This window comes from Desmodus rotundus, chromosome 5, assembly GCF_022682495.2.
Source record: "Desmodus rotundus isolate HL8 chromosome 5, HLdesRot8A.1, whole genome shotgun sequence".
NCBI lineage: Eukaryota > Metazoa > Chordata > Mammalia > Chiroptera > Phyllostomidae > Desmodus > Desmodus rotundus.
Window position 1 is genome coordinate 65080913 of NC_071391.1, and position 27510 is coordinate 65108422.

General features: G+C 35.8%; 1 protein-coding gene across 3 annotated transcripts; it reads right to left on the bottom strand.

Annotated features, from left to right (window-relative positions):
- Nucleotides 1–1460: 1460 nt before the first annotated feature.
- Nucleotides 1461–27087, bottom strand: BIRC2 (baculoviral IAP repeat containing 2). 3 transcript variants are annotated; one of them, XM_053924966.2, is made up of 10 exons: nucleotides 26943–27087; nucleotides 26556–26785; nucleotides 23633–25773; nucleotides 23439–23538; nucleotides 17575–17653; nucleotides 16941–16989; nucleotides 4726–4968; nucleotides 2654–2908; nucleotides 2295–2336; nucleotides 1461–2186 (listed from the first exon to the last, which is right to left on the bottom strand). In XM_053924966.2, the coding sequence occupies exons 3-10, from the start codon at nucleotides 24528–24530 to the stop codon at nucleotides 1993–1995; spliced, it is 1860 nt and encodes a 619-aa protein (XP_053780941.1). In that variant the 5' UTR covers nucleotides 24531–25773; nucleotides 26556–26785; nucleotides 26943–27087; the 3' UTR covers nucleotides 1461–1992. The 3 variants fall into 3 exon arrangements, with proteins under 3 accessions (XP_053780941.1, XP_053780940.1, XP_053780939.1); XM_053924965.2 differs by lacking the exon at nucleotides 26556–26785; XM_053924964.2 differs by lacking the exon at nucleotides 26943–27087 and having other exon boundaries at nucleotides 26556–26926.
- Between the last annotated feature and the right edge of the window lie 423 nt (nucleotides 27088–27510).

Consider the following 27510-nt stretch of genomic DNA (forward strand, 5'->3'; position numbering starts at 1 on the left):
CAACCAATCTGATGGCGAATTTAACACCCTGGTAATCAAAATGCTCACAGAACTGATTGAGCTTGGTCGAAAAATGAAAGAACAAATGAAAGATACCCAAAATGAAATAAAGCAAAATATTCAGGGAACCAACAGTGACAGGAAGGAAATCAGGACTCAAAGCAACAATTTGGAACAAAAAGAAGAAATAAACATCCAACTGAAACAGAATGAAGAAATGAGAATTCAAAAAAATGAAGAGAGGCTTAGGATTCTCTGGGACAACCTGAAATGTTCCAATATCTGAATCATAAGGGGTGCCAGAAGGAGAAGACAACAGCAAGAAATTGAAAACTTATTTGAACAAATAATGAAGGAAAACTTTCCCAATCTGGCAAAGGAAATAGACTTCCAGAAAGTTCAGGAAGCCCAGAGAGTCCCAAAGAAGCTGGACCCAAAGAGGAACACACCAAGGCACATCATCATTAAGTTACCCAAGACTAAAGATAAGGAGAGAATCTTAAAAGCAGCAAGAGGAAAGGAAAGAGTTACCTACAAAGGAGTGTCCATAAGTCTATCAGCTGATTTCTCAAAAGAAACCTTACAAGCAAGAAGGGGCTGGAAAGAAGTATTTGAAGTCATGAAAGGCAAGGACCTTCATCCAAGATTACTCTATCCAGCAAAGCTATCATTTTGAATGGAAGGGCAGATAAAATGCTTCCCAGATAAGGTCAAGTTAAAGGAGTTCATCATCACCAAACCATTATTGTATGAAATGTTAAAGGGACATATTTAAGGAAAAGATCAAAACTATGAACAATAACATGGCAAAAATACATATCTATCAACAATCAAATCTAAGAAACAAACTAAGCAAATAAGAACAGTCAGAATCATGAATACAGAGAGTGTTTTTGATGGTTGCCAGATGGGAGGAGAGAATGGGGGTAAAGGTGAAGAGGTGAGGGGACTAAGAAGTACACATAGGTAGATACAGAATAGCCATGGGGATATAAAGTATAGCCCAGGAAATGAAGTAGCGAAAGAATATACACATTACCCATGGACCTGAACTATGGTGGGGGGATTGACTGAGGGAGTGAGGGCTGCTGGGTGGAGGGGGACAAAGAGGGGAAAATCAGGACAACTGTAATAGCATAATCAACAAAATGTAATTTTTAAATAAGTTAAAAAAAGAATTTTTGATATAAATTTTTAATTCAAATTATATTTGTAATATACAAAGTAACTAGACAAATAATATTATCTAAAAGAATATTCATTAATCACATCATTTAAAAATTTCTTAGTAATTTGTTTCATGAGTTCAATTTTTTATCTAATTTATCTAAATGCTATCTAAGCATATGAGTATTTACAATGTGAGAGGGACTATCTTACGTATATTATTTCATTTAATCCTTATAACCCTAGAAAGACATATGAAAATTATTTTTTAAGGGAAAAAAAATTTGGCAATGTACTCTTTTTAAAGAACTTTATTAAGATGTTTCTCACAAACTAGGAAAAAGCTTATTTACCAGTAAAAGAAATAATTCTTATTTTATAACACAAGTGGAAAAAACACCAAAGAGAATTTGGCACCATAACTTTGATAAACTTCAGTGTTTCTGGTTTCCAGTTCTTTTAAACTACATTCTAATGTAGTACTCAATACTCAAACCTTTCAGAAATACCAAATTCAGTCGCACCTGAAATGGTACATAAGAGCACTGAGACTACCTACGCCTTTAATTTCTCCTATGTTGACACATGTACAGTAATATAGCCCACCAAGCATAAATCATCCATTTGATATAACAGAAACTAAGATTAAATATGATATATGATACTATATTTTTAAAACAACATTGCTAGTAACAAAGCAGAGGGGAACACAAATATTACTAATTAAAGAATCAATATTCCTTTTTTACTTCAGATGACTTCAAAAATGTTCAACAGTATTTTGAAGATTTTTACATACAGGCTAACATATAGCCTATCTTTCTTTCACGAGAGAAATGTACGAACAGTACCCTTAATTATACCCCTGCAAATAGGGCATTTTCTCAGAGAAGGGGCACATTCCTGGCACACTACCAGATGACCACAAGGAATGAACACAATAGAAACTTCTTTGTCCATACACACTTTACAAGTTCGTTCTTCTTGCAGCCTCCTCAATTGTTCTTCCAGTGACAGACCTAGTAACAACAAATAAAGCCTTTAGTGAAACTGAATTTCTATTGGCTCCGATTAAAAAAATAATACAAGTAATGATTCATGTTGGTCTTGTATTAATTTCGTTTTACCTGAAACATCTTCTGTTGGAATATACTTCATATTTTTTTCCACTATGGAAAGAAAAACATACAAAAAGCATCACTACCAAATACAACACTGCTTGACCTACTACCTGTTTTACCTACTATCTACTGAACAACAGTGATTCTAGGTATGTATATTATCAGAAAACATTTAGCCATTCTACTTGGGCAATAAAAAATAAAAGACTTCAGTATTTTAGAACGTGTTAAATTATATAGTTTGCTAATTAAGTTTATTTAATTTAAGTTTATTTAAGTTTGCTAATTAAGTTTATTAAGTTTATTATGTTCAAAAATGAACATAATCCCAAGTCGTTCTAAAATATTGTTAATAAAAAACTCACCAAATAAGTTCTTATATAATGTAGAGTCAATTTCTTTTAGACAGCTTTTAAAGATGTTGGCTGCAGCATTTCCTTTAACTAAAACAGTATCAATCAGTTCTCTTGCTTGTAAAGGTATCTGTGTTTTTTGTTTAATTATATCATGTTCTTGTTTATTAATAATATTGGCCTTTAAAAGATTATCCAGGATAGGAAGCACACAGGTCAACTGCTGAAAGAGAGCCATTCTATTCTTCCGAATTAATGACAAATCATCTTCATTAAAAAAAAAAAGAAAAGAAAAACACCATTAGATTTTAAATTGCTCCAGTTACACTCATGCCAACTCTGAAAGCAAAGGCACTAAATAAATAGGAACTTGAAAAAACATTGACTAATTTACTTGTTTGCACATTAATGTCTCTCATTTGAAAAACTTCTAGAAGATTTAGCTAAGACATATTATAAGTGTGTACATAGAGTCTGTTTGTGTCCTTTTTAAGGCAATACATTTATATGCTTAGAAGCCTGTTTTTCCTTTATTCTGGTGAAAGCAGAGAATTTTGGAGGATAATAAAAATTTCCCACCTCTGTACTTTTCCCCCAGAGAATTAATAATACTAACTTCTACTTGAATTATATCACTTTACTTTTTTAAAAGTTTTTAAAATATAAATACAGTTGGCATATAATTTTATATTGGTTATATTAGTTTCAGGTATACAACATGGTAATAAGACATTTATATCTTACAGTGTGATCACTCCACTAAAAATGTACAGAAAACATGAAAAACATTTCTCCAAAGAAGACATCACTAATCATCAGGGGAATGCAAATCAAAACCACCAATGAGATACACCTCACAGTACTCAGAATGGCTACTATCCAAGTCAACAAAAAACTTGCGTCGACAGGGATGTGGAGAAAACCGAACCCTTGTGCACTCACGGGAGGACTGCGAACTGGTGCAGCCCCTGCGGAAAACAGCACGGAGAGTCCTCAAAAAATTAAAAACAGACAAAGTATTCCACCTAGCAATTCCACTTGAGTATTTATTGAAAGAAAATGAAAACACTAATTCAAAAGGATTTATATCACTTTAGCTTTATAAGCCCTTTCATATAAGTTGTCATATTTGATACAAAGATCCTGTAAGGTAGGTATGACTGCCTCTCATTTTCAAATAGGAAGACCCAGGAAAAAAATGAGAACCTGTCCAAGGTCACAGCAGAATCAGTTGCAGACCCAGGTCTCCTAGTGTTCTTTTCAACTCCATGCTTATGAAACAGCCCAGCAGACCTCCTTTACCTCCGGTCTCACGTTCCACTGTTTCAGTTACCCACGGTCGACCACAGTCCACATACAGTGAATGGAAAAATCCAGAAATAAACAATTCATGAGTTTTAAATTGTGCACCATTCTGAGCAGTGTGCTGAAATCTCACTCTCAGGTGGGATATAGAAAAATCCCTTTGTCCAGTGTACCCACACTGTACACGCTACCCACACATTAGTGACTAGGTCATTAGATCGACTGTCACAATATGGCAGTTCCTGTGTTCGAGTTAACCATAATCTTACTCGATAATGGTCCAAGACACTCATATAACTTTTATTATAGGATCTTTGGATTGGACAGGGGCTTCTCACCAAGTCCTAGGATTTCATTATCAGTTCTGTATTTTGTATAAGGATTAGAGTCAAATACCATATTAAAAACATGATTTGAGAGAACTTAAAAAAGAGAGAAATAAGACCTGTAATCAACTTTAAAATTTTGCTTTTTCAGAACAACTTAAATTTGTTATAAGAAGTAAACAGAGCTCAAGAAGAGTTATGCTAAAATTCTCTAATTAGCATGTATCAGAGAATCTTACTGGAAAATAAACATATAGAAAAGAGCTATAGTCAATAGTTCCCAAGTAATGTAGTCCACTATCCACAGTGGAGAAGGGGATGTGCGGTCTGGAAACGGCTGGAGGCTGCTACCAGCAGTTAGTGGGTAGAAGGGGATGCTAACTTTCCTGTAACCTGAGACAATCTGAGGAGTCCCACTGAGAAATAATGCAGTCGACTAACGTTCCCAAATACCTGACGCCATTTCTTCAGTTTGTCTTTCCTTTTCCTCTTGTCTTTTTTCATCTTCAGCGTTAAGAAGTGCTGACACAATATCATTAACTGTTTTGTAATTCTCTCCAGTTGTTAGGATTTTACTCTGAACTGTCTGTTTTACCAGGCTTCTACTGAAGCCCATTTCCAAGGCAGCTTTAACCACAGGTGTATTCATCATGACTGCATCTTCTGAAGAACTTTCTCCAGGTCCAAAATGAACAACTATTTGAAAAGACATGTACAAATGTTAAATTCCGCAAATACAAATATATGTAGAAAAATCTCTATGACATACTCTTTACTCTCATGCTGTTTATATCCTGGTAAGAGAGACAAGCTAGATGCACCAATTACCTGTAACTCCAACAAAAGTTTACACTTGATCAGGATCAAATGAGAATGTAATAATATGCGGTACTATTGAAAAAATACCACTTCCACTTTTCAGGCTACATTTTAGACCTACTTAAAGAGGGGGTAGGGATAGGACTTAGAAATCTGTGTCTTTTAAAAATTCTCCAAGTGATTCTGCTGTACATTTTCAAAAACCAATATGCTATACAAATTTTGAAGTGAGAAATTATCTCATTTTAACCAGGAAAGTAGGGAAAATCAACAAAGACTTCATGAAAAAAGTGGCATTAGAGCTCTGACTTGAAGATAATAGAATCTAAAGAGATGAACAGATGAAACAGAAAGAATAACAAGCAAACCAGAAAGTATAGTAAAAAAGGAAGGCTAGTTCATGCAAAATATGTCTAAAGATATAAACAAATACGGTTGAAGTAAACAAAGTCACATTATTTCAGACAGTGACAAATGCCCTGAAGAAAATAAAGCAGTGTAAGGTGATTAAAACAAAGTAGGAGGGAGGACAATTTAGATAAGGTAATCAGGGAAGCAGTTTCTGGTAACAGGATAGATCAACAGGATGGATCAATAGCCAATAAGGCACTCTATGAAAAGTACAAAGACATAATTTTTCAAGACACTTTACTGGCATCTGCTGGAAAATTGTTATAACAAACATATAAATATGTAATGGCTACAATGTGCACTGTGCTCCCTTGTTCAAACATATGTGGAAGCCTGTCTGAAGAGGTAACAGCAGAACAAATACTTAAGTGATAAAAAGCAGTAAGATACGGAAATACATAAAAGAAGCCTTTCAGGCAAAGAGAAAAGCAAGTGTAAAAACTTTTAAGTCAAGAGAAAAGCTTGGGGGGAGGGGTTGGGGGGGGGGGGAGGAAGAAAACTGTACCTGAACAATAAAAAAAAAAAAGAGAAAAACTAAATAAATAAAATGTTTTTAAAAAAGAGAGTAAAACTTGATATATTCAAGAAACAAAAAGGCGGCGGTGAAACCCAGAGAGGAGGATGATGCCCAGATCATGTACAGCCTTGGGAGAAGTTTGTATTTCATTTTGCCAGAATATTCTAGGAGGGTTTTAAGCAGGCAGCTCATAAAACCTGATTTCTTTTTTCAAAAGATGAATCTGGCAGTTTGTTGAGAAACTAAAATGAGGTAAAATGGAATAAAGGAGACCTGTTAGGATATTATAATAGAAAATTATGGCAGTTTGGATAGATTGATAGGGGTGGAAATGGAGAAAAGTGGTAAGATTAAGGACATATTACAAAGGTAGAGATGAAATGACTTCTAAAACATGTACAAGATGGAAGGACTTCTTTTGTGTGGGTGTGGAGAATCTTTTATTTTTTAATTAATTCTTATTGTATTTTTCCCATTACCGTTTATCCCTCTTTTATCTCACTTCCCCTGCAACCACCACACTGTTGTCCACGCCCACGAGTCCTTTTTGCTAGATCACTACTGTGCCTGCTGCTCTGCACCCAACCCCCCCAAGCTGTCAGCCTGCTATCTATACAGTCTGTCTCTTGCTTGTTAGTTCAGTCTGTTCATTAGATTCCACATATGAGTAAAGCCACATGATGTTTCTCTTTCTCTGATAGGCTTACTTCACTTAACATAATGTTGTCTAGGTCCATGAATGTTGTTGAAAAGGGTAAAATTTTCTTTTTTTTACAGTCAAGCAGTATTCCATTGTGTAAATGTGCCATAGTTGTTTTATCCATTCATCTACTGATGGACACTTGGGCTGCTTCCAAATCTTGGCAATTGTAAATAATGTTCAATGAATATATAGGGATACTTATATTTTTTCAAACTCATGTTTCAGGTTTCTTTGGATAAATTCTCAGAAGTGGAATCACTGGGTCATAAGGCAGTTCCATTTTTAATTTTTTGAGGTATCTCCATATGGCTTTCCACAGTGGCTACACTAATCTGTATTCCCACCAACAGGTCAAAAGGGTTTCCCTTTCTCCACATCCTTGCCAGCACTTGTTTGTTGTTGTACTGATGAGAACCATTCTGACAGGTGTGAGATGGTATCTCACTGTGGTTTTAATTTGCATTTCTCTGATGATTAGTGACACTGAGTATATTTCCCTATGACTACTGGCCTTCTGTATGTCCTCTTTGGAGAAGTCTATTCAGATCCTTTGCCCATTTTTTAATTGGATTGTTTGGGGTTTTTTGGTGTTGAGTTTTGTAAGTTCTTTATAAACTTTGAATATTAACCCCTTATCAGATGTACCAGCAAATATGTTCTCCCATTCAGTGAGTTGTCTTTTTATTTTGTTGATGGTTTCCCTTACTGTGCAAAAACCTTTTAGTTTGATGTAGTCCCACTTGCTTATTTTCTCTTTTGTTTCCCTTGCCTGGGGAGATATATCAAATAAAATATTGCTATGAGTAATGTTCAGACTTTACTATCTATGTTTTCTTCCATGACTTTTATGGTTTCAGGTCTAACATTTAAGTTTTTATTCATTTTGAATTTATTTTTGTGTGTGGCATAAGAAAGTGGTCTGGTTTCATTTTTCTGCACATATCTGTCCAATTTTCTCAACATGATTTATTGAATAAACTATCTTTAGCCCATTGTATGTGCTTGCTTCCTCTGTCAAATATTGACTATAAAGATGTAGGTTTATTTCTGGACTCTCTGTTGATCTTTGTGTCTGTTTTTATGCAAGTACCATGCTGTTTTTATTACTATAGCCTTATAGTATAGTTTGATAGTAGGTAGCATGATTTCTCCAACTTTGCTCTTCTCAGGATCTTTGTGGTTCCATAAATAAATATAAAGGTAAAGGGAACAATCAGGAATGACACCTACCTGAGTCAGCTTCTGACCTTAGCAGGTGGCTACCATTAACTGAGATGGGGAAGACCAGATTAAGAGCAGATTTGAGGGATGAAGGACAGGGAGAAAATGTTATTCCTAAGTAGAGATTTAAATATGTAGTTGGACAAGCCAGCCTGAAGCTCAGGAAATGGAAAAATAAACTTGGCTTGAGTGTTGAGAGGTACTCCATCCTTCAGAAGTTTGAAAAAAGAGCTGTCAAAAGGAGATCGTTCATGTTCAACCAGGGAAAAACCAAGAATATGGTGTTTGGGAAGTCAAAAGATGATGTCTTAAGCCCTAACTGGTGTGACCCAGGGGGCTGGGTTTTGTCCCACAAACCAAGAAGTTGCCATTTAATTCCTGGTCAGGGTACATACCTGGGTTTAGAGCTGGGTCCCTGGCTGGGGGTGTGCAAGAGGCAACCAATTAATGTTTCTCTCATACATCAATGCTTCCCTCCCTGTCTTCCCCTCCCTTCCCCCCTCTCTAAAAATAAATAAACAAAATCTTTAAAACAAGAGAGACGATGTCTTAAGAAGGATGAAGGAGAGTGACTAACATTAGCAAGAGTGCTGAATAAGATGTTTTCCCCACTCGTACCACCCCCCAAACACACGTCCCGTCAACAACAGGAATCCATCCATGGACTAAATGTCTTTGTGGGCCCTGCCTGGGTGGCTCAGTTGGTTGGAGCATTGCCCCATACACCAAAAGCTGTGTGTTTGATTCTTGGTCAGGGCACAAAACTAGGTTACAGGTTCTATCCCAGGTCAAGGTGTATACAGAAGGCAACCTCTCTTTAAAAATCAATAAACATATCCTTGGTCAGGGTTAAAAATAAATAAATAAAATAACATAAAGTGCCTTTGAGATCCAGCTAGGTTATGAAATCTTCTAGCAGTTTAAGACCAAGGAGAACTGTTTTGAGAAGACAGGCCTGTACCCAGGCGGTTGACTCACTGACCATGGTCCCAGCTACAGACCTGGAAACAGCTTCGTACCCTTTAGGAAGTGGCTGCATTCCAATTTAACTGGTCCCCAACACCATACACGAAGAAAATGGAGAGAAGTCATGCCCACCTATACTTTAGGTAAAAGGCATAATACCTCAGTCTCAGCTGTGGACTGAAGTTGCCTGTGGATCAGATCCAGCCATAGCCCAGGAGCTACTGGAGGTGAACCTGTCAAACTATACATTCTGAAAGGGCCTGGTACCTGGGTTCCAACCCATCCCAGCTGCAGTCCACAAACAGCCCTGCTGCCACATGGACCCAGCAAGAGACACTCCCAACTGAGCACCTGAAGATCCTCAAAGGGTCCAATACTCAGCTTTAGTCCCTCTCAACCACGTCCGCAGCAGTACTTCTAGCACAGGGACCTTGTGGGAGACACTAATGTCTGCACCTCAGGAGATCCTGAAATAATTCCAGCCTTCTAGCCAAGTTAGGGGGCAGCCTACTCCACCAAGACACCATCCATGCCTCCAGAGGTAGGTCTACAGACCTCAATCTTGGCTGAACCAGAAACAGCTCCCATCAACAGACAAATCCAGTGACCAGACAGGAGCCCCTCCAAGGACCTGAAGGGAGCCACATTCAACTGCACGTCTAGTAACAGACACACTATCTGAAGCCCAACTGTGGACACTTAAGCAGACCCTTGTCCCAACAATATCCTACTGAACAATGTACTAAAATTCAGTCCTATCCACAAAGGGACCAGATAGAATCCTCACCAGCCCAAGCTCCCGGTAACAAGCCCACCACCCATGAATACTACCACAGACCCAGCAACAGCCTCATAACAGCTCTAACCAAGCATGACAACAATCCAGAGGCAATCCCATCAGCCAGGAGACCCTACAGAAGAAGGCCTTTACCTGATAAAAGCAGTCTACAAATACTGGAAGAGTTGTTTGCTCCTTCAAATGCACAAATACCAAGGCAAGCTTACATGTATCACACAAATCAGGCAAATATCACACCAGCAAAGAAAACTACTCAAGTCTCACTAACTAATCCAAAGAAATAGCTACAATTTACCTGACAACTATGATTTGCCTGACAATGAATTAAAAATAATCAATTAAAGAAACGCAATGAAATCCAAGAGAACAAAGATAAGACAACTAAATAAAATGAGAAAAACCACACATGAACAAAATGAGAAGTTTAATAAAGAAACAGAAACCATAAAAAAACAAAACAGAAATTCTGGAGCTAAAGAATACAATGACAGAACTGAAAAATTAAACAGAAATTCAACAATAAACTTGATCATGCAGAAGAATCAGAGAACTTGAAGGGGGATCATTTGAAATCAGCCAGTTATAAGAGCAAAAAGAAAAGAAGTTAAGAAGAGTGAAAAATGTCCATGTGAATTATGGGACACTACCAAACACATGATCATTTGCTTTATGGGTGTCCCAGAAGAAGACAGAAAGGGAGAGAAAGCTTACTTAAAGAAATAATTTTTCTTAATCCTTACCTGAGGAAATTTTTTAATTACTGAGAGAGATAAGAGAAAGAGAGAGAGAGGAGAAACATCAATGTGAGAGAGAAACATGGATTTGTTGCCTTCTTGTACACACCCCGACCAGGGGTCAAACCCTGACTGAGAATTGAACCTGTGGCCATTTGATCTACAGGACAACACTCCAACCAACTTAGACACACTGGCCAAGGCAGAAATACTAATTTTTTTTAAAAGAAAAAATGAATAGCTGAAAATTTTACCAAATCTTGGGAGAGTTATAGATACTCAGGAATATAATAAGCTCAAAAAACTCCAAGCAAGATCAACCCAAAGATCACTCCAAGACACACAATCAAAACGTTAAAAGACACAGAGAGAATTGTTCCTTCAAAGAAGCAAGAGAAAAACTACTCTCACATGTCCTCTAAGGCTATCAACAGATTTTGCTGCAGAAATCATGCAGACCAGGAGACTGACTTGATACATCGAAGTGCTTATATAAAATCCATCAACCATGCAAAACAATCCTTCAGAAATAAAGGAGAGATAGACATTCCATACAAACAAAAGCTGAGGTAGTTCATCAACATAAGACCTGCCTTACAAGAACTGCTAACAGGATTTCTAGTTGAAATGAAGTAACAGTGTAAAACATATAAAGTATAAGGCTTACTGGTACAGGTAAATATACAGTGAAAATCAGAATACTCTACACTGTAACAATGGTGTGTAAATCAGTCTTATCTCTAGTATGGAAGTTAAAAAAATAACAATAACTACAGCTACAATAATTTACTAATGCATTAATAATATAAAAAGATGTAAAAGTATAACATCAATAGTGTAAAATGTATGGTGAGAAGAAGTAAAAGTGTAGAGATTCGGTATATGATTGAAGGTAAGTTATCAGCTTAAAACAGACTCATGTTTCATGTAAGCCTCATGGTAAATACAAAGAAAAATTAATCAGAAAGGAAGACAGCAAGAAAATAAATGAACAAAGGAACTTGTAAAAAGTCGGAAAACTTTTATGATTAAAACTATTACAATTAAAATTGTAATAGTCCTTAACTATCAATAATTACTTTAAATGTAAACAGACATCTAAATTCTCTGATAAGATACACAATGGCTGAATGGATTAAAACAACAGGATCCAACCATATGCTACCTACAAGAGACTCCCTGTAGCTTAAGGAAACAGGCTGAAGTAAAGGTATGAAAAAAGATACTTGTGCAAATGGTAACCAAAAGATATGAGAAGTGGCTATACTTACATCAAATACAATAGACTTTCAGTCAAAATCAGTACAAGACAAAAAGGTCATTAGAGAGAGGTCAATTCATCAAACAGACATAATAACTATAAATATATATGTACCAAACATTAGAGCACCTAAATGTCTCAAGTAAATATTAACAGAAATAGAGAGAAATAATAGTAGGGGACTTTAGTACTCCACTTTCAACATAGGATAGGTCATCCAGACAGAAAATTAACAAACAGCAAACCCGAATAACACTATATACCAAATGGCTCTAACAGACACACACAGAATATTCCATCCAATAGCACCGGAAAACACTTTTCTCAAACTCACAGGGCACATTCTTCATGAGGAATCATAGGTCAGGCCACAAAACAAGCCTTAACAAATTTAAGAATACTGAAATTATATGAAGTTTCCTTTCCAAACACAATTATACGAAAGTGGAAATCAACAACAGGAAAAGAACTGAAAAACTCACAAATACAGAAAAATTAAAAAATATCCTATGAACAACCAATGCACCAAAGAAATCAAAGGGAAATCAAAAAATATCTTTAAGCACACAAAAGCAAAAACACAATGTACCAAAACTTAGAGGATGCAGCAGAAGTAGTTCTAAGAGGTAAGTTTAAAACAATAATGCCTACATTAAAAAAAGGTCTCAAATAAACAACCTAACTTTAAACATATGAAATCGGAAAAAGAAACTAAGCCCTAGTTAGAGGAAGGAAATAATAAAAATTAGAGCAGAAACAAATTATATAGAGACTATAAAGAAAATAGAAAAAAAGAAACTAAGAGTTGGTTTTTCAAAAAGATAAACAAAATTGAAAAACCAGAATTAGACTAATCTAAAAAAAAGAGAATTATAAATGAAAGAAAAGACATGACAAGTGAAACACCAGACATGCAAAGGATCATTAAAGAGACTATTACAAACAACTAACACTAACATATGCAAAAAAAACTGGACAGTCTAGATGAAATGAATCAGTTCCTAGAAACACGCAACTTACCAAAACTGAATCATAAAGAAACAGAAAATGTGAACAGACCAATAACAACTAAGATGATTGAAGTAGTAATCAAAAACCTCCCAACAAAGAAAGACCAAGACCAGATGGTTTAACTGGTGAATTCTACCAAAGATTTAAAAAAGAATTAATGTCAACCCTTCTTGAACTCCTCCAAAAAATTAAAGAGAAGGGAAAACCCCCAACTCATTTATGAGGCCAGCATTATCCTGATACTAAAGCCACTACTTGAAAGAAAACTACAGATTAATATTCTTGATGAATACAGATATAAAAATTCTCAACAAAATACTAACAAACAATTCAACAGCATATTAAAGGAATCATGCTTGTGTTAAAAAGGAATTTATCCTAGGATGCGAGGATAGCTCAGTATATGCAAATCAATAAACATGAACAACCATTTTAACAGAAAGAAGAATAAAAAACATATCCTCTCAACAGGTTCAGAAAAAGCATTTGAGAAAATTCAACCCATTTCATGATAAAAAGCTCTCAACAAATTGGGGACAGGAAAAACATACTCACCATAATAAAGACTAATATTTCAAACCCACAGCTAACATCATACTCAATAGAGGAAAGCTCAAAGCTTTTCCTCTAAGATTAGGAATAAGACAAAGGTGCACACTCTCACCACATTTATTCAACATAACACTGGAAGTCTTAGCTAGAGCAATTAGACAAGAAAAGAAATAAAAGGTATCCAAGTAGGAAAAGAAGAAGAACAATTTGTCTCTGGTTGCTGATGACATGAACTTACATACAGAAAACCCTTACAGACTCCACCAAAAATTTGTTATAATAAGCAAATTCATTGAAACTGCTGTAAATTCCGTAAAAAACAAAAACAAAAACACACATAAACATCAGTTGCATTACCATCCACTAACAAAGAAATATCTGAGAAATAAAGAAAATCCCATTTACTATAACATTAAAAATACAGTTAATTATATCTCAATTTAAAAACAATAAAAAACTTAAGATATCTCATGTTCATAGACCAAAATAATTAATATTATGATAATATCCATACTACCAAAAAACATGTATAGATTCAAGACAATCACCATCAAAATTCCAATGGTACTTTTTCACAGAAATAGAAAAAACAATTTAGAAATTCATATGGAACTGCACAAGACCCCAAACAGCCAAAGCAAACACCAGAAAAAAGAACAAAACTGGAGGCATCACTCTTCCTGGTTTCCAACTATATTAAAAAGCTATAGTAATCAAAATAATATGATATTGGCATAAAAACAGACTCATAGACTAATAGAGAATAGAGAGACCAGAAGTAAATCCACGCACATACAGAAAACTAGTATTTAACAAAGGAGTCAAGAACACTCAGTGAGAAAAGACAGTCTTCAATAAATGCTATTGGGAAAACTGATATTCACATGCGGAAGAATGAAATTGGACCCCTATCTTCTACCATACAATTAACTCCTGGATTTAAAAAAAACTTAAATTTAAAAAAAACCTTAAATTTTAGACTTGGAACCATAAAACTCCTAGAAGAAAAGAGAGAGAAAAACTCCTTGACATTGGCCTTGGCTATGATTTTTTGGATGTAACACCAAAAGCACAAGTACCAAAAGCAAAAATCAACAACATCAAACTAAAAACCTTCTGCTCAGCAAAGGAAACCATCAACAAAATGAAGAGGCACATACAAAATGGAAAATAAAATTGCAAACACTGTATCAGAAAAGAGATTATCCAAAATACATAAGGAACGCATACAACTCAATAGCAAAAAAAACAAACAACCCAATTAAAAAATGGGCAGAGGACCTAAAGAGACATTTTCCAAAGATACACAAATGGCCATTAGGTACATGAAAAAATGCTCAATATCACTAATCATCAGGAAATGCAAATCAAAAACGAATGAGATTTCACTCCACACCTGTTAGAATGGCTATTACCATAAGAAGACCAGAGAAAACTGTTGGCCACACTGTGGAGTAAAGGGAACCCTTAGCACCCCTGGTGGGAATGTAAACTGGTGCAGCCATTATGGAAGACAGTATGGAGGTTTCTCAAAAAATTAAAAATGGAGCTTCCTTATGATCTAAAAATCTCACTTCTGTGCATATATTTAAAGGGAAATAGATTGCTATCTTGAAGAGATACCTGTACCCCCATGTTCACTGGACAAAACCTATGAGTGTTCATCACCAGAAGAATAGATAAAGAAAATGTGACTATACACACATATATAAGTGTGAATATGTATGGTATAAATTATATATACATATAACTTACCCAATAAAAAGAATGTAATCTTGCAATTTGTGACATGGGCGGACCTTCTAAGATGAGTAAGTTTTGTAGACCCAGTAATACAGCATGGTGACGATAGTCAACAATACTGTATTATATACTTAACAGTTACTGAGAGAGTAAATTTAATTATGTGAGGTGACAGAAGTGTTAACTAACCTTAATGTGGTAATCATTCTGCAGTATGTATACCAAATCATGACACTGTACATCTTAAACTTACACAATGTCGTATGCCAATCCTATCTCAATAAAGCCGGGGTGGCAGGGGAGAGGAGATAAAGCACTCAATTGCTTCGAACACGGATAATGGTCAAGTAGTAGATTTGCTGAGACCCTGACAGAAACAGTGTTTAGTAGAACAAGTTAAAGAAAGAATGGACGATGAAGAAGAAAGCTCAGATAAATCTTTTTAGGCATTTTGTTGTAACTGGAAACAAGAGAAATGAGGCAACTACTGGAAGGGGATGTAAGTTCAAGGAAAGGTTTTCTTAGGACTGGCAACGGTATATTATGTATGCATGCTGAAATAAATGAGTCGAGAGAGACAGAAAAATCGATGATGTGAGAAAGGGTAGATTATTGCCAAAGAAAGTTCTTAAATTGGCAGTAGGGAATGGGATTCAAAGGAAAGAGAGTAAGTGGAAGAAGTTGGGCTTGGATAAAGGCAAGGACAATGCATCCTTTATAAAATAACAGAAACCAGAGTATATGCGTACATTATGTAGACTGGTAGTTTTGCTAATGAGAAGATGAGGGAGTTCTCTTTTGATTCCTTTCATTCTCTCAGTGAAACAAGGTTATGAGCTGAGAATAAGGTAGGAAACAGTGTTAGAAACTTGAGGAGAAAATGTGGAACAGACATTTAAAAGTTTAGCAAAGTGATTTTGTTAGGGAACTGAAGGATTGCAGGGGAGCCCACTAGAAAGCTGTGGTTATAAATTTTAAGGAATAGTCAGCACTACTGTCATTTTTTTTCTAGCTCTATTATACAGGAGATGGTCATCATATATCCAAGCAACTATTTTTCTTTTCCAAGTGAAATACTACCATCCAAATCCTCAAATGTTCCTGAGCCATGGTTTCTAAGATTCATATATTGTAATCTTCTGGTCCCGCTACAAATTTGCCAATATTCTCTGAAATGGTGTGCCAAGTACAGAATACCCCTTTCTAAACATGATTAGTGCAGAAATCGGTGAACTACCTTTGTTATTTTGGACACCAAAACATGTACTTTATATATATATTACATCAGCGGTCCCCAACTCTTTTGGCACCAGGGATTGCTTTCGTGGAAGACAATTTTTCCATGGACTAGGGCAGGGGGGAGGGGGATGATTTTGGGATGATTCAAGCGCAATACATTCAAGCTCACCTCCTGCTGTGAGGCCCAGTTCCTAAAGGTCCAGACTGGAACCAGTGTGTGGCCTGGAGGTTGGGGAACCCTGAACTAAATCACAGATGTCGCTAAAATTAAGTACCAACCAGAAGATGTACTTCCTATCTTTGCAACTAAACTATATACCTGACAAATACCTAATTCCTAAATCATGTGAACTGGGTTTTTTCAAACAGGCTATAAGCTAGCAAACAACTTTTCCTCCTTGGAGGGCTAATCATTTGCGTATTTCCTTGGTATTCTTTGAGCTGTTTTGTTATGGTTCTTTTTCTGCTACATGCATCTTGTCTCCTCACGTGAATGTCATCAGTACTTTAAAAAAGACTACTGTACTTCTAAGAAACCTCTAACAATGTCATGAATCTTAGTAGACACAATATTTATTAGTTAACTTCCAGCTTTTAGTTCCTATGACTTCAGAAATCCTTTATTTACATACTTAGTTTCCAACATTCTTATAAAAATCACCATTCTATATTTGAAGTACTTTCATACATACTTGGTGGCTCAGCATTTTCATCTCCAGGAGGGTCTGAAGTTGACAACAGCTAGAAACAGGAGAAAAATTAATAGGTAAAATCAGAAACCTCAAACATCCTGCACAAAGCAACACTAAGATAGGTTTCCCTTACATAATGTGCATACTCTTTTGAAAACTAAGTAATTTACATGATACTTCACTTTGCTTTTGTTTTACCTTAATCATCATAAAAATTTCCTTAAAATTTATCTACTTCCAAATTAGAATTCAAGTATTCCTCTAGTTTCAGGAAAGTAGCAAAATGTATTAATGATTTTCTCATTCCTTTTAGAAAGTTGTACTTCAGTGGGATCATTCTCTGAGGTTCTAAACTCCTGACAATGTATTTCTATTTTCTCTTCTGGAAGAGATGGAGGATACACTACAGATCCTTCTCCAACCTTACCACAAATTATATAGTGGGATGTTGAGTGATTTTCAGAAAACTAAAAACAAAAGACAATCTTTTTTTTTAAGCCCTTCAACAACAAGGCAGTTAAAAAAACAAAAATTAAAGGTATTAATATGGACACAAAATCTGTAACTATCACTTCTAATATGTTTGTGATTATTATTTAGGAGAACTCAACATCAATTATAAAAATTTATTTACCTGTTCAAGAAGATGAGGATATCTAGCTTGAATCTCATCAACAAACTCCTGCCCTTTCATGCGTATCAGGAACTCACACCTAAAACATAAGAGGAAAAATATTTTTTTAATTGTTTTATATCAAAAATATAACCTGATCATTCTAAAAAGTGGCTTTCACACTCTTTGTACCCCATAATATAAATACTTTTCATCACAACATAGTACACATACAAACCTAACAGGAACAAAATTCTCATAAAATACTACAGACTCTTACTATATGTTGATGCATTCTGGTATTTTCTCTTTAATTCCATTAACACAATAACAACAATAAAATGGCCCCCTAGACCTACAAAGGAACACAAACTGAGGTTTGAAAAATGCTGTTCCAGAAAATTTATTTTGGGGGCTTAACGTTTTCCAAAACTATAATACAGTATTCCTAAAATGTGATGTTTCACAATACAGTAACTGCTAATCTTTCTCCAGTGTCCACTTCTCCATTACATTTAAAGCACAAACCCTCCCTCCAAAAAATACTGAAGCAAATATTTTCATCTATACATAATGTGACAGTGTTTTCCAAATACTTGTTTTCAAACTACTAGGGTTTCTCAAAGGTGTCCCAGAAGTTCACATAAAATCTGTTTCCATTTCATTCCTTTTGTTTTCAACAAATGGTGCTAGACAAGTAAATATTCATATGCAAATAATAATAAACCTCAACCTATGCCCATACTATACACAAAAATAAACTAAAAATAAATCATATACATGAATGTAAAATGTAAAACAGAAGAAGACACAGAAAATCTTTCTGTCCTTACGTAAGGTGCAGATTTATTAAGATACCACAGCATAATCCATAAAAGATAAAATTGATAAAATGACATCATCAAAATTAAAAAGTGTGCTCATCAAAAGACACTGCTAACCCTGCAGAGGCCACAGTTGATCTAAGAGATACACACAAACTCTTTTCTTAAATATTGTTACATATATCAAGTGCATAGGTTCAAGGTCATTGCTAGCTGCACGTTTGTATGTGACTAATGTTAAGCCATAACATTTAAGGTGTCAGTTTGGTTGTAGCACGTTTCGTAAGAGTGTTTGATATTCGATAGTAAATTGTATCTAAGAGATACCACGAACTCCCAAGTCAGTGTTGGTGTAGTTGGGCTTTTTTCCCAAGAACTCCGAAGTCAGTGTTGTGGGGTTTTTTTTCATTTACTGTTGAAAATGTCTGGAAAAATATATTGATTCGATAATCCAAGAGATGCTGAAGAACTTCAGCGAATGCTACTAGAGTCTGATGATGAGAATGATAGAGTTGAACATGAAAATGAAAGTTATTTAGAAGATGAAGATTATGTACATGAAAGTTTATTCAGAAGATTTGGATACCAAGATATTTTTAGTGAAAATGAATTAAACATGAATAAAGAGTATTTTTTTGGAAAGGATAAAGAATCAAAGTGGAGGAAAAACCCAGTAAGAAAACAAATTAGAAAATAGCCACAGAATATTTTGTGTCAACTTCCATTAGTTTGGCCAAAAGCAAAAAATGCCTAGACAGAACTTGACACTTGGAACGGCTTTATCACAAATGCTACTTCAGATCTAATCTCATTAAGTACAAATAAATACATTGATTCTATCTTGAGCTGGTTTTCAGGAGAAAGAGATGCTACATGAATAGACAAACAAAAATGCAAACTGAAAGCATTTTTAGGCCTCATATCTGGCTGGTTTATATAGAAGCAATTGCTAAATTACAGGATTTATGGATTACAGATGGTAGTTGAACTAAACTTTTTAGTTCTTTACAGATATTTAGATTTATTCATAATTGTAACAGGTTTGATGACAAATTCATCCACTTAGAAAGTCTGAAAGTGGACAAACAATGGCTGGGAGACATTTTCTCAGCATTTGTAGAACACTGTAAATTAAGTTACTCTATGAGACAGAATGTAACAACAGACCAAATGTTACCTGGATTTAGAGGAAAATGTGGGTTTAGATAATATATTCCATCCAAGTCCAGGAAATATGGTATCAAAATTTCTGCTATGATATTTTACACAGGAAATCTTAAAATATAAGCCAGTAAGCAGACCAAAGGTCCTTACTTGACTAGTAATAAACCTAACCAAGAGACATGCAAAACCCATTTACTCATCAGGACGTAATATTACAGCAAACAACTGGTTCACTGATATAAATCCTATCTACTACTTGAAAAAGAAGTGACTTTCATATGTAGGTACTGTTTAAGAATAAACCCCAATTACCCCCTGAATTTGTGTCTTCCAAAAACAGGCCCCAAAATGCAATTTATTTGCTTTTGGTGCAGATTGTACACTTGTATCTCATATACCCAAAAAGGGAAAAAACGTAATTTTAGTTTCATGTATGCATTTTGATGATGCCATAAATTTAGATTCACATAAGCCTGACCTAACAGAATATTACAACCAGGTGTTGACACTGTGGACCAAATGATCAGTACATATATTATGGCCAGGAACACCAGAAGAATGCCTATGGTTATATTCTAGGCAATTTTGAATATTGCAGGAATAAATGCTCAGACTGAACAGCAATATGAAAATAAGGTGCAGAATAATTATTAGAAATCTCGTAATGCAGTTAGTGTCAGAACAAATAAAAAGGCATTCAGAAATCGCTACAGGTGTGCATAAAGCCTTTACACCTGAAATTTCAACAATTTCAAACAAAAGTGAAGGAAATTCTAACGACAACATAGATGCAGCTCCCTCAACAAGCAGAAAAAGAAAAATACGTTGTTAGGTGCTATGCATCCAAAATGAGTCGCTTATCAAAATATTTTTGCAAGTATCGTGAAAAGTATTTATGCCTAGAGGATAGCCATCTTGTTTGCAATGACTGTTACAAAAATAGTTTGCAAAGCCAATTAATAAGATTCTCTGATTAATGTTAAGCACATTTTTTGGTTGTATTTCTTTTTTTGTTACTGTTGGTCAAGTACAGTTTTCTGTTTGGTTGTATTTTTTAGCAGTATCTATGTTTCCATTATTTGAAAAGAAAAATTTTTATTCTTTATATTTTTATATATCTTTGTTTAATGATTTCTAGATTGTAACTGAAAATAAAAACCATGTATTTTTATTATGTAACTATAATAAATACAAAACTGCAGTGCTTTTAATTTTTTCCCCCATTTCAGCACATACTAGTAATGAATGTTATCTCTTGGATACAAGTGACCTACAATGTAATTTTTTTGACTGCGACCTCCACAAGGGTAAGAAAATAAACAAGCCACAGACTCAGAATTTGCAAAACACATGTGATAAAGCACTATATCCAAAGTATATTATGAACTCACAAAACTTAATTTAAAAAAAACTTAAAAATGGGCAAAAGATTTGAACAGACACTTCACCAAAGAAGATGTATAGCTGGCAAATAAGTGAATAAGAAGCTTGCCAACACTGGTAATTAAGGAAATGCTAATTAAAATCACAGGGAGATAATCACTATGTACATACACCTCTATTAGAACAGCTAAAATAAAAGAGACTCACAGTACCAAATGTTGTTAAGAATGGCGAACATCTGAAGGTCTCATACCTTGCCAGTGGAAATTTGACATTTTAAGTGATACAGCCATTTCAGAAGACAATGTAGAAGTTTCTTATAAAGGTAAAACAAAACTTGCCATATAACTCACCAATCACACTTGGGCATGTTTACCCAAGAAAAATGAAAACACGTATCCACAAATGTTTACTAATGTTTAGAACAGCTTCATTTATTACTGCTGCAAACTAGAAACAACTCAAATATCCTAACTGGTGCATGGGCAGAATTAATAAAGACCATATGCATGCTCAGGACTCAAGTTTATCATGCAAATAACACAGCTAGATGTTCTTTGTTTTGATCTTTATATAGTTTTAAGTTATTTTTTATCCTGGGATTGATTAATTTATATTCACAATGATTAAAGACAGGAAGCATAATAAACTCTGCCCCGTATTTCCACCTTCTCTAATAAATCCCATGAGGATAATTTTCATGTGTCTTATTCACTGTTATATCCCCAGCACCTAAAATAGTCTCCATTAGGCATCCAAATATTTGATAAGTAAATAAATGAACTGTTTAAAACAGAGTAATAACAATTATCCATTTTGGTTTTTTATTTACTGAGATTAAAGATTACCCACAGTGGAAATTTGTTGTACTTAGAAGGTTTACAAAAAGCCCCCCTAACCTTTTTCCCTTTTTTAACCATTTAGAGCAAAACACAAGTTACAGAAACAAATCAAGATTTTTTTTGTCTTGTTTTATAAAGGATAAAATACAGCCATTCAAACACTGGAACTGGAAAGCTGTTTTGTCTTTTTCACACAGTATAGTTAAATTTCAAATTATATGTACACAATCCCATAGAGTCAAACATAACTGTCATTTAAAATTCTGACAATAAGCCCTGACTGGGCATACTCGGTTGGGCATCATCCCACAAAGGGGAAGGGTTGCTGGTTCAATTCTCAGTCAGGGCACATGCCTAAGTTGCGGGTTCAGTTCCTGGGTCGTGTACAAGAGGCAATCAATCAATGTTTCTCTCCCTCTCCTTCTCCCTCCCTTACCCTCTTTCTAATAATAAATATTTTTAAAAATTATTCTGAAAATAAAAAATGCTTTTTCCTACGTAAATTATTTAAAGTAGACAAAATACATCACTTTTCAGAGTTAGAAAGTCAAATTTATCTTATATATTATGAATATTAAAAATGTAATTTTGAAACACAACTTTTAACAATGTACTGATCCATAACAAAATATTTGTTACTCAGGTTTTCTTTTATTTTACACAAATATGACAAAAAGATTTTTAATTTCCTGAAGGAGTTTAAGAGATCCCTAATGTTGTGCAAAGCATGCACAGATCAAAACATTACCAATATTATACAATTCCACTTGTGAGAGGTAGTTAGTGTAGTAAAATTCATAGAGACAGGAAGTAGAATGGTGGTTGCCTGGGGGGGGGCAAATAAATGCTGAGTTAGTGTAATGAGTACAGTTTCAGTTTGAGAAGATGAATGGTGGTAATGGTTAAGAAACAATGTGAATGCTTTTAATGACACAGAACTGCATACTTAAAAATGGTTACAATGATAAATTTTATGTTATTTATATTTTACCACAATTAAAAAAATTATCTAGTCCAACTTTCTCATTTTACAGGGGAGAGGCTCAAAGGCATCTCACAATTTGTTCAAGTTCACATAGCTACTCCATAACAAAAACAATTAATTTCTAATTCTATTTCCACTAACAACACTGCCTCTAAATTCTTTCTAAAAATAGGAGATACTGCTAGAGACAAAGGAATTATGTGACATATCACAAGATAAAACTGTGCAGAAAAATAATTTACAATTAAAGAGACTTAACAGATTTTATTATATGCATCTATATTTATCTTATTCATAGTTCCATTTTATGTCACTTCTTGTTTTCCTTTTCCCTTCTTACCAACTTAGAGGGGTTTTTTTGGTTCTATTTTACATATCTTTAATCCTTAAGTCTCCTTACAGCAAAATGGGAACTGTATAAATGAAATGTATGGCCATAATTGTAAACGAGTCATCAAGTTAAACTATATCCTGAATACATGGCTTACAAAAAAAAAAAAAAAAAGTACACAGAACATTCCACAACATTTCCAATCAAAAGATTTTAAGTTCAAATTGGGAATTTTAAAAGACTAATTCCCCAATAGTATAAGAGAAGTTTTATTATATTGAGATGTAAACTTAGCCATGCAAAGATGCCTGTTTCTTTAAGCAGTTTTGTGTAGCAATACTTTTAAAAACAATTACCTTGGAAACCATTTGGCATGTTCTACCCATGGGTCATCTCCAGGTTCCCAACACCTTAAGCCACCATCACAACAAAAGCATTTGACATCATCGTTGCGACCTTAAGAAAACAGAAGACTAAAATTGAATACACACATTCTAATACGTAAATCAAAATGAACCAGACAAAATGTAGAGCTCCATTACTTTCTTACCCACATAATAGAAACCAGCACTTGCAAGCTGCTCAGGTTGAACTGGAACACTAGATGGCCAGTACATAAATGTTCTCAGTCGGGCTGCATGTGTCTGCATGCTCAAATTTGAAATGCTAAACCTCAGCGTTTCTAGAGAATTTTCCAAAAATGGACAGTTGGGGAAATGTCTCCGGTGTTCTGACATAGCATCGTCCTTTGGTTCCCAGTTACTCAGTGTCCCACCACAAGCAAAGCAGGCTACCCTATCTCCAGGTCCTATGTAATAAAAACCAGCTCTTGCCAATTCTGAAGGTGACAAGAAGGTTAATGGCCACATATGGAAAGTAAGAAATCTGGCTTGTTCAGTACTCATTGCGTAACTGTAGGGATTAGTCCTCAACGGGGAGATATCTTCAACGGCTCTAGAATCGATAGGGTTTGATGAAAGGTTGCTGCAAGAGCCACTGAATGAGCCACTTTGTTCCAAAACAGGAGATAATGAATGCGTAAAACTGTTTCTCATCGGAGAAGTATTTTTAAAGGTGGATTCCAACCTAGTAACAGAAACGAGATTCTGAATAAAGCTACAGCTAGGATAGAGCTGTTTATGCTTTTCAATAGGATTGTCTCCTTGTTTCCAGTTATCCAGCATCAGGCCACAACAGAAACATTTGACCTTGTCATTCACACCAGTATAGTAAAAACCAGCACGAGCAAGACTCCTTTCTGACACAGGAACGCCGATGGGGAAAGTCGAATACGTAGACATTCTGTAGAGCTCACATGAAAAGTCGTATTTCATTTTGTGTTTGTTGTCGATTGTCCGATTTGACAAGATCGTGCGATCTTCCATTATGCTCTTAATTTTTTGGTACGAGGGACCTGGGATAAGTCTTTGGGAGGTAGTTTTGTGCATGAGTGATTTTACTTTTTGATGGGTAAAACTCTCACATGAAATTTCTCATCCCTTCACACTAAATCAATTTTACTATAAAAAAGAATCAAATGACAGACTCCTACTTAAAATTCACTACACCTACTTTACTGGATTTACACCTGAGTTTACACTCAGGGAGGATGAATAGCTCTTCTAAATTACTGAGATACTCTGTGGTACTCCTTGGGGTTATATTCAGGTTACCTATTGGTGTAATACTAACATAATGGCCTGAAAGAAACTGACACACCTCTGAAATATTTAAAATTACTTGACTTTTCAAGGAGGTTTATACTCCCAAAATTCTAAACAACTATAGAATTCCTAAATTATACCTTTAATTTGCTTTTGGTTATAAGCTACAAAGCCTGGGTAGCAAGCCAATTGCTGATTACGCTATAAGAGGGAAAAACTATACACAAGGTTCTTTCTCCACAAGTACTTTAATATGATTACCACCCCACCCTCTCAAAAAAATCTTGTTTTAGGCTAGTAAACAAGAAGCCTTCATGGGGGTCATATTATCTACAGACTAATTTCACACAATTTATTTTTATAGTATTTACTTAAATGAGTTATACTAGTTTCAGATAACTTTTGGGGATATCAACCTATGTTGAACCTATGCCTGTTAAACTGTATATGATGTCAAATGAAATTAACTTTGCTTAAAACAAACGGTTAATTTTTCCACTTTTGTTAATTATTGTCTATACATGTTTCCATTTTCTGCAGCATCAGTATTATGTTGCCTTTCTTCCTAACTTTGCATACCACTTTATTATTATACTTAATCAACTGAAGGTATTTTCTCCACAAACTTAACTAGTTAACCATAAAGTTTCCATAGCAGGAATTTTCTACACTGCACTTAAAAATTATTTAAGGATCATGCATCTATAATATCATTCATTTTGAAATTAAAAATAAATCAATTTATCAAAATACACCTTGTCCTTTTTAGTATTATCACAAATGCCTAATAAAATATTGTATTACCAACAGAACTACTGCTTATACATAATGTACAAGTAATTAACCCTACTAGCCTTCTTTCTGAAAACCCTTCATGTTTTAAAAATACATTTAATTCATACACAAAATTACACTCCACAGAATTCAAGCTATATCCCTTTATAAAGTTTCTGGGTCTCCATAATGGGATTTATTACTGCAGCAGGAAAAAGTGAGGGGGAAAAGGAGTATCTTCAGAGCTGTAAATCTGGGGGAGGAAAAAAAAAGCTGTTTTAGAAAACTATTTTTATAGTAAAGAGCATTTATAGATCAATTTGTTCAATAAAATCTAAAAATGATTTACACTTTAGGTAATGCATCTTAATTCCAGCAACTTGTCACTTCAACTTCCTAATTGGAAAAGCTTTAATTAAAATAAATGCAATATAGCTCCCTTAACACTAAGAGTATATATATTTTAAAAAGCATACGACTTCAAAGACAGATGGACATTTCCTTATAAGAAAATATTTTGTCCTTGGTCTCCTCCCCTATTCTGGTGACAACTTTTAATATAATATAATGTAATACAACTTTTAAAGATAATATCGCTGGCAAAAGGAGACAGTGGTAAAAAAAAAAAAAGATTGACTACACACCATCAGCAACAGAACAGCAGTAATTAGACAGTAACATTATTTTTTAATGCCAAATCTCTCCAGGACTAGGGAACCTGACCAGTAAGCGTGAAATGCATTAGGAAGTCATTAATGTAAATCCTTAAAACTCTAAAACTCCCCCCCCAATTCCAAAGCAACAGCAACAGAAAGCACCTCGAAAACAAAACGTAGCACAAAGGCCTGGGAAACACTGGCCTTGGGAATGTGACCACTTGCATAAATGCTTTCGTTACACCAGGACCTGATACCACATCTTTACATTATAAACGCCCATCCGCAAGCACCGTACTGGGAGTTTTGCCCTCTTTATGCAAACTGTAGCTGGGTGGGAGGACAGACTGGAAGAAAAAAGAGCAACTATGGGATTTACCAGGAGTTATTTTTCACAGCACACAAAAGACTACTACAGTGGCGAAGCGCAGCTGAAGCCATCCGAAACATGATCTCGCCGGCGCAGAACTGCCTCGGATTTCAACAAATGAAAAAGTGTACCGAGGGTTAAGTGGGCGGCAGCCAGAGAAGGCATGCAAACAGATCAATTTTTAAAAATGATTTTCGATTTCAAGTCTTGGAGTCGGAGCTTCCGTATTAAATACAGGCCTAGGCGAGAGAAGAGGGCAGAACGCTCACTGGACGCTGAACCCCCAGGCCGCGTCTCGCCTCGGCCCGCCGCCGCAGCTTCTGGGAAGTGGGCCCCGCCGGCCCACTCGCCCCGACCCGCCTCCCGTGGCCCGGGCCCGGAAGGAGCTGCACTCACCTCAGTGCAGGCGCACACACACGGAAACGGCGCGGCTGCCTGGCGGCCTCCACACTCACACACACACACACACACACACACACACACATACACACGGGAGAAGCGGGCAGACGCGACACCCAGCGCGACCGGCTCAGGTCCAGGGCTCCCGAACCACCCCCCCCCCCCCGGCAGGGGCCGTACCGACGCACGGTGACGTCAGCGCGCCTGGCCGGGGACTGCGTCACTGCCACGCGAAGGCGCCGGGGAGTCTGCGGTCGGAGAGCTGGACTCAGCGCCCCTTCAGCTGCGGTCAGCTGGTCAGCCTGCGGGTGAAGGGACACCATGAATATTAATCCGGTGTTTAGGTTTTTAATCTCGCGATTTTATTACTTTTGACGTTTCCTCCTCTCTCTGGCCCTAACGTTCTCCCGAGGGAGACGTGGCAAACCGCGAGCCGAAACGTTTGAATCTTGGGAAAGCCTGTGGAAACGGCCCTGCGCGGGTGGTTTTGCGTCGTTTTACCGCGTCACCTCACAGGTCCACATACCTCCTGGCCAAATACCTCTGGTGTGGCGCCTCCACTCGG